Source organism: Gallus gallus, chromosome 1 (assembly GCF_016699485.2).
Source record: "Gallus gallus isolate bGalGal1 chromosome 1, bGalGal1.mat.broiler.GRCg7b, whole genome shotgun sequence".
Taxonomy (NCBI): Eukaryota; Metazoa; Chordata; class Aves; order Galliformes; family Phasianidae; genus Gallus; species Gallus gallus.
The window spans coordinates 120,006,746-120,021,045 of record NC_052532.1 but is presented as its reverse complement, the minus strand read 5'-3'; the positions used below and the strand labels follow the sequence as shown (position 1 = coordinate 120,021,045).

Sequence of the window (14,300 nt, the reverse complement as noted above, 5' to 3'; positions counted from 1 at the left end):
ACAGTGCTATTTTCTCAGTCAAGGCTCAGAGCAACAGATAACAGCTCCCTCTGTAATTGAGGAAATAAGTCCCACGTTATTTAGCCTTGAAATTTAAGGAAAGCTATAAAGTAATCATTTAATTAAAACCCGAGGGGAGGTGAGAGGCTGATGGATGGAGCACGCCTGGGCTCTGATAGCATCACCAAATTATGCTTTAAAGAGTCCTTTAGCGAGCCTGCAATCTCCTGACGTACTGATGCCTGAGTGTTTCATGTACAAGGTTACCATGGCTGTCCTGTCACAACTTGCCAAAGCTGTGCCATTGCCGCTGGGCATACGGCCTCTGTCAGCAGGGTTGGGTTTTTGCAACATAGCAGTGAAAACAGTCTCTGCATACAAATTAATCCAAGCGTGTGACACAGATGCAGGTAACAGAAGATCCCATTTTCACCCCTAAACAACACTGGCCCAAACACAAAAGCGTAAACTAACTTTGTCCAAATGGAGGTTAGAAGCGCAACTTTCTAGCTCAAAGGAAAAAATACAGCGAGGCCTGTCCAATTCTGACCAGGACTGTATGGTTTCATCGCCTCTAACAGCACCTTGTTGCTGCCTCAGACACATTGCTGCCCATACTCCATCTCCAAAACCCTGCGACTTTTTCTTTCTCTGCCAGCAATGGCGCAAGAGGTCTTTGCTCAGGAACTACAAGATCAAACTCCTTCCAGCAAGGTTTAACTATTTGGATTGGTAAGAGGTTTAAGTCAAGAAAAGGAAGACAAAGGAAAGCGTGAAAGCTGTTGTTTGAGTGATCCCTCACTCTGGGAAAATTATGAGCAACTCCATAGAATGTATTGGTTTTAAGCCCCCGTAGCTCTGCATGTTTACCATACTAATAATGATATTTCCGACAACGTTGCCATCTGTATTTGAAGAGGTAAGTTAATCTGGAAAAGGATGTGTGACCATTGTTAATATATGCCTATTTCAGTAAAGCTCCTGAGTGAACATCACGCGCCAATTTCCAGAGTGTTTCTTCTGATCCTGAGAAGTGCAGTGTTTGGGTACCCACACAGCCCTCGACTTTTAGAAAATCACTACTTTGGTCTTGAACCATTAGAAATGCTATCAAATGCGTTATTGTACTTCAGCACTACCAACTGCAGAACAAACACGGCAACTGAGGCAAAAACAAGAGCCAAACATTATTCATGTGGTCAATAAACCACTTTCTTGTAGGTAATTATTTTTAAGAGCCTAAGCATCTTTTCTCTTGGTGTTTCTGCACTGGAACAGGCTGCCCAGGGCAGCAGGCACAGCCCCGAGTGCCAGAGTTCAAGGAGTGTCTGGACAATGGCCGGTGGTGGCAGGGGCAGCTGGAGCAGTCGGTCACTTGAATGAGCTGTATGCTATAGCTAACGAGGCTGGGAGCTAATGAGCAGGGAGTCACTTTTGGAAGTGATGGGAGAGATCTGCACTCTGCCAGCCAGAGCAGCAGTCGGTATCAGCAACAGCACAATCTGTGCAATCACAGGAGAGCATATGATCTTCCCCTTGCCTGATCCTTTATTCTCTCTAGATGAAAATGCAGCCTCGGGGTCTAGATCCACCCACTGCTGATGCTGCTCTGTTTGGAAATGAAGGTGCTCAGAAGCTGGGAGGGCTGCTTGAGGCCCTTGCAAGGCCTGAGACAAGCTTTGGGTGTCACTTCCCAGAGCAACTCCAAGGAAATTGCTGATCCTAATCAGAGTTACCACGATGCCCCATTATGTTGCATGTATTATTTATTTGTTCATTAGAAACTTGCTAATAGTTATTCTAGTGATTGAAAATAGATCTGGGAAAAGACAGCAGCAGTACCAGATTCTTCTCGGTGCTTAAGATAGCTGCATTTGCATCACTCCGTTGTGCTGTGTTAGCACTGTGTATTAGTAGCTAACATTACCTGCTAACCTAACCTTTTGAACTAATGCAGTTCTCATGTCGTAGTCTGAGTTCTGCTTCAGTCATCCCCTCACTCCTGGTCTGCAGTTCACTTTCTAAAAATAACCTGGAAAAAAAAAAAATCCTTTCACCCACTTATAAAAATCCACGTAAGGATTGTGGCTCCACTTTGTTTTCCTGCTTCTTCTCACAGCGTGATACACAAATGCTTTGCAGCAAAAAAACTCCACCGAGGATGTGTGTGAATCCTCAGCCATCATTCACCAGTTTTGGGACCACTGATAAACGAAAAACAAAACTCTCAGGGCAGAGCTGAATCACAGCAGCAAACATTCACATTGATGCAGAGAAGTTGTATCATCTAAAACAAAAGGTAGAAGTGAACGAATCCCTCAACAAACAGCACTTGCTTCAGATATTCAACCCATTTTTTTAAGGTTACATGTGAAAGCAAATGTAAAAGGAAACAATTCAAGGTCTTTCTTTACAAATGCTGACTTACCTCGTTTCCTTTAAGCTTAGTAAATAGTTGAGTGGACAGGTCACATGAATGATTTCAGAGCTGCTGAGAGTGAGATGAACTGTTATCATGCAAAATATTAATATACTTTAAAAATAAAAACAGTCTGGATATAATTCTTAATTTTCAACAAAGTTACATTTTTTTTTTTTAAATCATATCTGCAGAAGGTTTTTCCCAATGTTTCAGTAGACTATAAATAGCAGCTCTAAGCCAGTTACTTCCTAAATACTGGTATGTGCATTTAGCTTGAAGAGAACATCGATGGACAAACACCCTTACAGAACAGACCTCACGCACTCAGTAGAACAGCACCCAATGGCCACGACTCCCAAGTTCTCTTTCTCATTTGCCTTCCCCTGTAATAGCCCAGAGAGCCGAAGCGGAGGCTGCAAGCTGTTTCCTAGACCGCCAATGGCATTTAGGATGCCACTGATTGGAAGCCCTCAGCTTATAGCTCTTCTGCTGCTGGTCTACATTTCTTCTATGTATTGACAAGGCCTCAGAAAGGAAATCAGCACACGGCAAAGGAAGCACAACGTGAAATATTTTAAGGCTCTGGAAACCACTCCTTCATTCACTATTGCTCATTTCTTCAGAAAACATCTCGGAATAAATTAACACATAACTACTTTTAAATTTGTCTTACTAGGAGTAAAAAAAGCTAAGAAACAACAGTAAGATTCATACATGAAAATGTATTTCACCTTTGTACATGCTATACATGTCATGCAAATAAAGAAATCTACATGTTATACAATGACACCATAATAAAATATCATGTGACATTCGTCAAACACAACGCACCACAGCAAAGCAAACAGTTTGGTTTTGTTTTGTTGGTTTTTTATTTAAGAAATAAATGTAGGACTAAATTGGAAGACACGGTACCATGCTACAGCTTACTGCACAGTCAAAAGAAATTACTTTTTCTGAAGTACACCAACATAAATAGCCAGATTGCTGTAGGAATGCTTTCTTTATACATTGCACATGATTTCATTGGTTACTTCCCCATTGCTGGCCTCAAAGAGCACAAGAATGGGTCTACAACAGAGCTCAAGCTACACTTGGAACTTCCCTACGTGTGAAAAGAAAAATAACCAAACAAGCCAAGTTTCCACCTTTTTTTCTTTGTTAGTTTCCGAAGAGAGCAGTATTTATAATTTATTTTTATAAGGAACTGGACAAAAGCGTCCTCAAAGCAGCACATAATCTAGCATATAGTTATCGTAGGTTACCAACAGAAATAAAGTTAACACTGTATGGCACGTAATGTCTACACGATACAGCTCGATGTGGATTTTCCCATACAGATGCTTATAGGTTATTAAGTAGGCTAGCAGTGCTTGCTGTGCGTCTCCCAGCCTTTGTATTTTCTGCTGCAACTTTCATATATTATTTTGCTGCCGACTGTATCTTGTTTTGTTGAGCCTGTAAGGAAGACAAAACACTTCTGCACGTGACAGAAAGCCTGCTGGTATTAAACAAGTGTCTGCATCTCCAAAGGTTATCATGTTACCTGACCCCCCCGACATACTCACTTGCATCTACTACAGTTATACTATAATATATTAAGGGATTATACTTGGCGTTGTGCCCGCATTGTTTACAGGTGTTACACAGGTATGTCTTTAAACACATAATTCATAATCACTCCAGGACTATTAATATAAACCAGTAAGTGCCACCAGTGACTAAAACTGTCAACATCACCATTACAAGGTAACTCCACACTCCGCAGTCAGTAAGAAGGTTCTTTCACTTGCACTAATTATCCAGTTTTAAGCCTTTTCAGCTATAGCTTTGAATTATACGCCTGCATAAAAGTTGCCAATAATTCCTTATTAAAAACAAAAAAAAGATAGGCACAGAACCAAAGTACATCGTAGTATTTCTTTTCAGTGCACTGTGGGCAAACTTCATCACTATTTACAATAAAAAGATGGCTAAATGGATGGATGATAAAATTAAGGAGGAATGATCTTAAAATTAAACGCACAAGGAAAATCACAGTGCAGTGTTCAGATGCATTTTAAATTAAAAGAAAGAAAATAAGTGCTTCGCCAGCAGCTAAAGCTCGAATTCTAATGCATACTCAGTCTTCCCTGAAACCATCGAGGTTGTAGATCGCTGTTTTCTACCAAAAGCAGCCAGTTAGTTGACATATTCCCTGGGAAGACAAAGTTTTGTTCAGCTCTGATTATTTGAGATCCAGTGTTCAGGACTGCAGAAGCTTTTTCAAGTGACAAGTTCATGTTTTACCGCCAGTAGTGTCACAAGGACATACATCCTCCACAGACTGCTACCTCTGTCAATTGAAAAAGTAAAAGAAAATCAAGTCAGCTATGCAAGTTAGATGGCCTCAAGTTGGTATATTAGAAAACACTTTTAATAAAATCAACTACAGCAACATACTTTGACAATGCCATTAAAGCTTACTTACCTTCCCCCCACTCCTCCCCACCATACTGTTTCTCAGCTTTCCAGAAGTGATTCTACACTATGCTGCAAGTACCTACAGCAGCAGAAGAGAGTAAGCAGCTGCAATAACCACCGTTTTCTAGTTTGGCTCCACTTCTAGCTGTTTTCTTCATGTTAATGTACTCCAAAGACTTATAGCAACAGTATTTTATTACTGAAGAAAATGAGCTGCTCACTACTCACTGTATTCTGAGCGCAGGAATAAAGTATTTCAATTTACCAGATACATTCAGTTGCTAATAGCTCAGTAATACATACAAATGAAGAAGTGTTTGAGACCAGCCCCGCAGAGAAGGATTTGGGGGACCTGATGGACAAAAAGCTGGACATGAACCAGCAATGTGCTCTTGCAGCCCAGAAGGCCAACAGTATCCAGGCTGCATCAAAAGAGGGGTGGCAGCAGGGAAATGAGATGGAGGTTATTGTCCCCCTCTACTCTGTCCCTGTGAGGCCCCACCTGGAGCACTGCATCCAAGTCAGGGCCCTCAAAATAAAAAGCGAAGCTGTTGGATCAGGTCCAGAGGAGGGCCACAAGGATGATCAGAGGGCTAGAGCACCTCTTCTGTGAAGAAAAAGTGAGGGAGTTGGGCTTGTTCAGTCTGGAGATGAGACAGCTGCAAGGAGCCTTCCAGTATTTGAGGGGAACTTACAAAACAGGAGGGAGAATGACTTTTTACACAGGTAGATAGTGACAAAACAAGGGGCAATGGCTTTAAGCTGAAAGTGGAAAATTTAGGTTAGATATGAGGGGGAAATGCTTTATTCAAAAGGCAGCGAGGTGCTGGCACAGCTGCCCAGAGAAGCTGTGGTGCCCCATCCCTGCAGGAGCTCAAGGCCAGGTTGGATGTGTCCCTGGGCAGCCTGAGCTGGTGGGGGGCAGCCCTGCCCACGGCAGGGGTTGGGATGGGTGGGCTGTAAGACCCCTTCCAACCTGAGCCACTCCGTGATTCTATGATATGACGCCCATTTAAAAAGAGCTGTAAATGTGAAAAATTATGCTATATTTAAATTTTTAAGAGATCATATGTGAAAAGAAGAAGAAAGCTGCTGTTTACAACTGCTATATTATTCTGGGAAGCTCATAAGTAATCATACAATTTATCACATCTAAAGATATTGATTGCACTACTGTACCTTTATCTGTTCTGCTGAAAAGCGAGGTTGTCAACAGATTGAATTAAGTGTATTTTCCTGTCCTGGACTGTTAAATCCCTCAATCAAGTTTTTGTTACAGTCATCAATGCTAATAGTATCACTGGACGTCTTGGAATAAGTAGCTGGGCCTGTGAAATCCAAGAGATCTTCAAGAGCCTTGGCATTACTTGTCCCATTTTGGTCGAAAGAAACACCGGGCATGAGTTCATTCATGGGTGAATATTCAGGGATAGAGATAAGTTCTTCTTTTGAAACAGGGCTAGAAAAAGATATATGAAAAGAAGATGCAGAATAACAGCTGTATAGATGTTCATCAACCAACAAATTAATCTTCTGACCATTTCAAGAAATACTACTTATCTCAAGGCCGACTGCAGCAAGCTTTCTACCTGGAATATGTCCCAAATCAAGCAAAATAAAATAAAATAAATTACTCTGTTCAGGATGAAAGGTCATACTTAATCTGTATTTCTTAAAAATTAAGGTTTGTGGTTCCTCTGCAACATGAACATTCATCTCCTAAATCCCACATTTCTAATAGTTTACTGAACTGAATTTACTGACTCCCTTCAGCATCTGCACCTTTCCATTATCTAAACACTTAACTGCACCTTACAAATTACGTACTTGCAAGCATATACCTACAGCCTCTGCATTTAAATTAATTTAAATAAAAATATATTTCTTAATACTTTACAACATACTTCAGCCACAGAAATCCAGAATTTAAGAAGCACTACAACCAGCTGATGCTTTGCAGAGACTATAAAGGCAAGGATGTTTCAGTTTGAAGAAGAAAAGTCAAAGGGAGAATTTTACAACAATTTCTGTGACCACGTGGTGGCTGAGGTGAGAGCAGAACTACTGTGCATCAGCTCCATTAACACCAAACCTTGGAGGTGCACAGTGACACTAGTAAGAGATAGGGGTTAACACAGATCAAAGAATATAATTTACTTCAGGGTGGCTGAGGTGTAGAATCTGCTGTCAGATGAGGTTGTGGAAGCAAATAATATCAGCAGATTGAAAAAGGAGTTAGACAAACTCATTGGAAATAGGTCAATCAGCAGATGTTAGACAGAGCAAGGTGGACTTCCACTTTCCAATATCTATAACAGAATACTTCTGTGTGGTTTTGGAATGCACTAAGTTCAGGTTCTCCCTCCAACCACTTTTTCCCTTTGATGCTCCTTGAAACAGAACAATGGTCTAAAAGAACTTTTGGTCTGTCCTGGTAATGCTCTTCTCATGTATTTATGTATATTTACTGAAATACTTACACACTATGAGAAGTTAATAGGTTAATTTGGCTTGTTAATTCAAGAAGTGTAGTATAAAAATTCCACGCCTAAAATTCTGAGCTAACTTTCTCATAGCAGCCTTAAGTCACCAATTTCCTCCTTACCTGCAAATCCTTCCATCAAAACCCAACAGTGTTTAATACATAGGACGTTACTTACTGATATCTATAGACTTATTCCAGTTAAACACTTAGAATTTTAAGAGCCTATTTGTCTTTATTCTGTTTGTAGGGACAGAGAAAAGCTTGTGCATCATAGCTATGCAGTCCTGGGACAAACAAAAAATAAATGGTGGCATCTAAACAATATCTACAGTAGGCACATCTCTACAGTATCTACAAATGCTACTTTCACAGTATGGAATTTTGGATTCTGAGAATTATCTGAAAGGTTTGGACGAATTTGTATAGAATCTGTAAGTAAGAACAGTATGAAGATTTTTAAGTTCCCCTGCCCTTAAATACATGAAAGAGAGATGAAGTTCAGGCTCTTGTCCAAAACAACTCCTTTGCATCTTGACAGATTTCGAACATACCACCATTGACTCCACATTGCTCCCCACATTGTGAGGTTGGGGAGAAGTAAAGGAGTACCAGCAAATGAAACAAGAAAGTGCATGTGCCTAGTATAAATTTCAGTTTCTATTGGTCTGTACCTCACATCCATAGATTGAACCTCATCTGTTGAATCTTCCATGCTGTTAGATTTCCCATCTACCGCTTCCATCTGAACAAGTCCTGGAACTGACTTTAGTCCATTAGCAACTACATCTTGAGAAGGTACTACAGAAGCAGCACTCTCTAAGCTTTTACTTTTCAGGCAAGTTGCCAGCCCATTGATCTCTATAAAAAAAAAAAAAGATAGAAATTATGACAGTAGTGATATCTTTATTTAATCATTTTTCAAACATCACAAATGCTTTTAAATTACAGAGAAACGAAGACTGACAATGCAGTGGGACTCAGTTTCATCTTTGACTCGTTGTATTATACTTTAAATCCTCCTTTCCACTCTAAAATTGTGCTTTATGCTCCATCTTTTGAATTTAATGAAACAGGAAGAGGATTTATCATCTTTTTTTGTCATGTGCTAAAAGCCTCAACCTGGGGAAGTAACCAAGGTATAGATAAATGCTACAGATTTTTTTTTTAACTCATGTTTAAAATACATATGTTGTTTTCATCAAGTCAAATTAAATCTTATTTTCATCAAGTGAGATTTGGAACAATGCTACAAAAAGCTTGCAAGCTTGATTGTGAGCCAGAAAAATTTTTATCCACAAAACTCAAATGCAGGTTGCAGCAGACAAACCAATTAGCAGACTGGAACTTCTCATTTAGAGAAATGCTATGTCAGGTACTAAATGGAGGACAATCATTCTTCTGCTTACGTGGCAAAATGAAGTCTCTCACTGAAACTCTCATTGAGTCTTCAGTGTCTGATGTTCGTGACTGGCACAAACCTAACTATTCTTTTTCAGAGAAAAGCTAAGAGCACAGTGCTCTATCTGAGCAAAACTCTGAAAGGAACTGGTTATGAAAACAGGTAAGAAAAATATGGTAAGTTTTACCTGGCTGGTTAAGAACAAGGGCTTTTGGTTGCTTTTCCACATTCAAAGTTGATGGTATCTCCAGTTTTGGCTCTTCCTTCTGCAGTCAAGTAACAAATCAAGCATATTAGACAAAGCAGTTTAAACTTCATGTAACTGACTGGGCTCAAAATGTGTAGCATTGCTCAGGGTCGGACAGTGGCCAAAGCTCATCAACCACAGTAGAGGATTTTTTCATTTAATATTAGGCAGAGATTTTTTTTATTATTATTATTTGTATTTTAACTTCAAAAAGTCTCTGAAAGTAACTGAAGAAACAGCTTTTTAGTAGAAAACTTACAAGTGAAATCTTAGCTGTCCATCAATTCCTAGCTGGAAACAACTGCCCTGTTCTCGAAACCAACAATCCTGGTAGGCCTAACATGGAGAGCTCAACAACTACGTTCACTGGCTGGTACCAAGCAGAGATATCACAGCAGCAAACACTACTGGGTGTAGAGAGTACATAAGTACACCTACTATAATGGAAAAAGCTAGGGTTTAATTTTCACATGTGAGTTATTAAAATAAAGACAATGCAAATCCTGAAACCACACATAATTTCATACCTTTATTTCTGGTGTTTCACTCCTCCTTGTTCTCTTCATTATTTCATCTATTCTCTAGAAATCAAAATACATTGGAGGATGAGAAGGCAGGGCAAAGTATTTAACACTGGACTGATAAAGGAGGAAAAAAAAACCTCAACAAAAGTCTTGTCAGAACCTCATCCTCATCTGTCCTCAAAAAGGGAGAACAAATAGGAAAGATTAACAAAACAGAAGAAAACAGCTGGGAGGTGGCTTTCAGTACTGGGGCTCACAAAACACGACTTTCTCAGCAGATGCAATTTACAGACAAACATTTTAAAAAGACATTGGCAGTTTAGAGTTGTTTTTTAAAGCTGAGCACAACAGCTATTACTTTCACCTAGCTGCCTTTCCTATTTCCAAACAGTTGCTTTAAAAGCAGATAGGTTTTTTTGGAATGGAGAAGTAGAACAAAGTATCTGAAATTACTCTTGCTGGAATTCTGTAAGGTGCTATCCTAGAATCCTTTTTTTTTTTTTCTTCTTTGTTCATTAAAAAACAGCAACAACAAACTGTTTCACTAAGCTTTGCTTCTTTGCACTACCATGAAAGGAAACTATTTCACACGTAAAGACATTTTGCTTTGGTATTCCAATCTACAACAGCAATATGTTTCCAGCTCAGTGGTAAACAGTTAAAAATAACACATTAGATGGAAGGACCTTCTATAACTAGAAAGAGGCTCAGCAGCTCTGCAGCTGTTCTCTCTCTTGCCATAGAGCTGTAGTTAAAGCTATGCAGTTCCTGCCACTTGTGCAAAAATTGTGGTAGACAGCTCTGCTGCCTCTGCACAATGTAACCAGAGAAAAGCCAGGTGGGAGGCAACCTGTTAGTTAATCTCATTAACTTTCTAAATTAAAAACACTGAACTTATGTTGAGTAAGTTTTAAAACAAAGTCACTCATGTTCCTCAAGAGCCTGTGATGTCCTGGGTTGGGTGGCAATGCACGTTTGCCTTGGCATGCCATTCTCTATTTGTCTTAGGCATTTAGCCTTGTGGGTACAGGCTAATTCTGTGTTTGTTCACTGCTTACTACAAAGTCATTTGCCTTAGGCAGTTCCACTTTGTTACAAATACCGATGTAGATGTTCCCCTAAGTTGCAAGAAGCAAATAGTAAATTAATCATAAATATCAGTTTGTAATCCTCTCAGATTATTATTTCTGGATACTACTAGGTACTTTCTGGGTTATGTATTTAAACAAGAAATTAAATGAGACACAAATATCTACCTTCTTCCGCTCCAGTCTTTCTTGCTCAATTTGCTGCATGATTTGTTCCCTTTCAAGACGAAGTTGCTCAGCTGCCTCACGGGCTTTGATTTCTGCTTCTTCCCTCTAATCAGAACACGTAGAATACAATAAGTCCATTGTTTATTTCAGGTTAATTACTATATAGAATAAATTATTTACATGTATATATAAATATACGTATGTATATATAAGTATACGTATACATATACATTTGTGTTTGAGATGATACCTGTTTCTCAAGTTTGGCTTGGAGCTCTTTTTCTTGCTTTTCTTTCAGCATCTGCTCTTCCTCAGCTCTCCTCTTGGCTTCCTCTTCTGCCTTTTTCCTAGCTGCTTCTTCTTCACGTCTTCTTTCCTCCTCTTTCTTACGAGCCTCTTCTTCAAGACGAAGTCTTTCTTCTTCTGCCTTTCTCTTCTGTTCTTCTCTTTCAAGCCTGCAAAAAGAAAAAATACTGATATGTTTAAAAGGTTACTTCTTGTTTGGTATGAATCCTACTGTTTGTAGGATATACAATGAGCATTCAGTAATTATGCATCAGCGCACATTTTCATGGAAAATACCAAGAATACAACTAAGAGGTTGAGAACATGCGCAGAATTCAGGTTAATATCAAAGTTTTATTCCAATCTTTTCCTTCTTGCATAAAATACCTCATAGAAATTACACTTTTCCTTAGGGGGGGGGGGGGGGGGACCCAGAAAGAAAAGAAAAAAAACAAAACATTTCCAATCTAATTTCTAATTTCAGATTGGATGAGTAGCAGCAAAACAGAATCCACAAAACACAGCAATGTGCTCAAAAGAGTGGGTCTACCTATTCCACCTGTGCCGTTCATAGGCCTCCTCAGGGACAGCTTATTCACTATCAGATTCAAGAGCTGTTTTGACAACTGATCATTCTTATCCTTGCATGTTGGAGATGTGGGAAATATTTCCATCAGGCTAAGCTTGCAGACACTTCTGATTTTATCCCCCCCCACATTCTCAGTAAGAACAGACACAGTCCCAATTTAGACATGCACAGTCAGTGCTTTACTATTAGGGAATGAAGCCATGATCTGTTGATATACGCAACCAGTGCCGAATACGAAGAACAACCCAAAGGCTTGCTCCTGAAATAGAGCCAGAAATTCACAGCAACCTTCAGCATTCCCACACTTCTAAAGGCCTCACCTCACCTGCCAATGATAGGGTTGGGCAAGGAGAAAAACTTCAGGGTAATGTTTTGAATAACACAAGTCTTGCAGTTTAAGGCATATACTGGTACTTATATGTGAACCAGTAAAACTAAAACTACCTCATATACTTTTACAAAGTACTGCATACTGCAGAGTGTACATACCTAACTATTCGGATGGGTTATAGTTTCTTCAGGCTTCTTGAAGGGGCACAATTATTATTTTCAAACTTCCCTAGTCATAAGGACTGCAAATGACACTAACGAATTACAAAAGCAAAGAAATTAACATCTAAATGCAAGTTCCTGTATTGATTCTAAAAATACCATTTTGAAGCAGCTTCAGGGATACAGGTTATATTGTTAGCTAATAACTTTCACAAATCAATGGAGATACCTCTCCCGTTCTTCTCGCTCCTGTCTCTCCCTCTCCTCTTGTTCCTTTTGGAGGCGGGCCTGTCGTCTTTTTTCAGCTAGAATTTTTGAAGCTTCTTCTGCATCAGTTGTTCCTGCCGTGAGCTTTCCTAGGAGAAGATGATCGAGGAACTGTGAAAGTGTCCAGCTTACTCACTAGCACAGTGGCTAAAACAAGCCTGGTTCATTGCTGTTATGCCACTTACACTTTTCAAATGCATATATCAGCATTTTCAGCAGAGAGAACACGGCATAGGTGAGGGCGTCCCTGCATTTCAACATTTTCACATTAACTGACATCTTTCATAAGTTGATAACCCAGGTAAAAACCATACACAGCTGCTTCCAATATGTACTTTCACACATATTCATAAATCCACAGCCAAGGAGATTCACAAAAAGAACAGTTCATCGCTGTTTGAAATCCTCACGGGCCCATAATACTTCATAATGTGTTCTCTTAGAAAAGCTCACCTTCACTACTTTCAGGCTTTCCTGCAGCAGGCACGTGCTTTTCAGAAGTCACCTGGCCTGCCTCGTCAGTGCGTGCTCCTGGGGATTTTTGATGACTGATGTTTTCTTTCTCTTTATCTGCTTTCTTTTTAGGAGTTTCCTGGTTGAGATTAGAAGTGGCACGATGCTTCACAGGAGAAGCTGGATATTGTTTGGCATTTTTAGGAGACTGAGGATAAGTCTTTGCAACTGTCCTGATGAGGGGGGAAAAAAAAAAAAGAGTACAGTCTATACATGGTACAACTTGGAATCAAGTTTCATCTTTACAAATATCACTCTTCCTTCTTGTGTCTGACCACATTTGAATATTAGGTTTTTTTGCACACTGCTGTATAGAATGTAGATGCACGCAATCAGAATCTAAAATGCAGGGAACTGGCAAGTCCAAATGATTACTGACTCACTTGATAAGACCAATAATATCATCCAAGTTGTATGAAAGTAGTCATGGGCAACCTAAAAACAATTCTTAACAGCCATTCCATAATCATCTTGTCTACTGTGCAGTATTCAATAGCCCATCTCAACATTTAAAGCAAAGCTATGACCAATTGTTACCATATAACAAGGTAAAGCCAAGCACTACAAGAGACAGAACCAACCAAACCATTCCACAGTCCACTCTACTGGTTCAGTTGGTGCTTACATCAGCACCAGAACAGCAGTCTCAAGGCTCAAAGCCGTGCTAGCAGTGACAGCAGGGCACAGCAGCAATGTTGCTGCTACCTCATTTGGCTCTGCATGCTTTAGATCAAGTGACAACCCTGAAATCAGTTTTGGCATAGTGAAAGAGTAAGGACAGTTGGTAATGTGCAAATATTTTCAGTGAATAAGAGATTACAAGGAAACAGAAAACCACACACAAACACCGTTAATTATTTATATAATACCGGTAACAAGAACTAAATACTTGTAACATCTAGAAGAGCTGGGCTGCATGGCTTAATGTTATGAAGGTTAAAGAGATTACGATCTGAAAAAAGTGATTTATGTGAGTCTCATTAGAAGAAACAATCCCACATTAAGGAGAGCATTACACAAGCAATTTTAACCTTCCTTATGAATATATAATTATGTGTTATTCCTTATCGCTTTCTTAATCTGCACAATACAGAGTTTCAGACACTACAGCCTATTTTCTGGACTGCACACACGCTCTGGTAGACCACACACATGAAAAGTATGGACAATTGTTGAAAATTAATGGATGAGTGTGCAAAGATCTGTTTAGATTATAGTATGGTGCGGACAGAGAATATTATAACTGGAACACAATTTGCATTACAGAGCAGACAATAAGAATCACAGGTCTTTCAACTCTCTCTCAATTCATGAGCTCAGGAAAATAAAAGGTTCTTTTCCACCATAATAAAAGAGGC

The 14,300-nt window shown here is 39.5% G+C and overlaps 1 protein-coding gene across 8 annotated transcripts in view; it reads right to left on the bottom strand.

Moving 5' to 3' along the window:
• Positions 1–3,124: 3,124 nt before the first annotated feature.
• MAP7D2 (MAP7 domain containing 2) overlaps positions 3,125–14,300 on the bottom strand; it is a 78,954-nt gene continuing 67,778 nt past the window's right edge. For all 8 annotated transcript variants that reach the window (XM_046903814.1, XM_046903807.1, XM_040647883.2 and 5 more), the window contains 9 exons: positions 12,883–13,115; positions 12,392–12,518; positions 11,047–11,251; positions 10,797–10,901; positions 9,544–9,597; positions 8,957–9,035; positions 8,042–8,228; positions 6,065–6,344; positions 3,125–4,757 (listed from right to left, as the gene is read on the bottom strand). In XM_046903814.1, the coding sequence (XP_046759770.1) occupies positions 6,095–6,344; positions 8,042–8,228; positions 8,957–9,035; positions 9,544–9,597; positions 10,797–10,901; positions 11,047–11,251; positions 12,392–12,518; positions 12,883–13,115 (1,240 nt within the window). In that variant the 3' untranslated portion in view covers positions 3,125–4,757; positions 6,065–6,094. The remainder of the gene's footprint in view (positions 4,758–6,064; positions 6,345–8,041; positions 8,229–8,956; positions 9,036–9,543; positions 9,598–10,796; positions 10,902–11,046; positions 11,252–12,391; positions 12,519–12,882; positions 13,116–14,300) is intronic.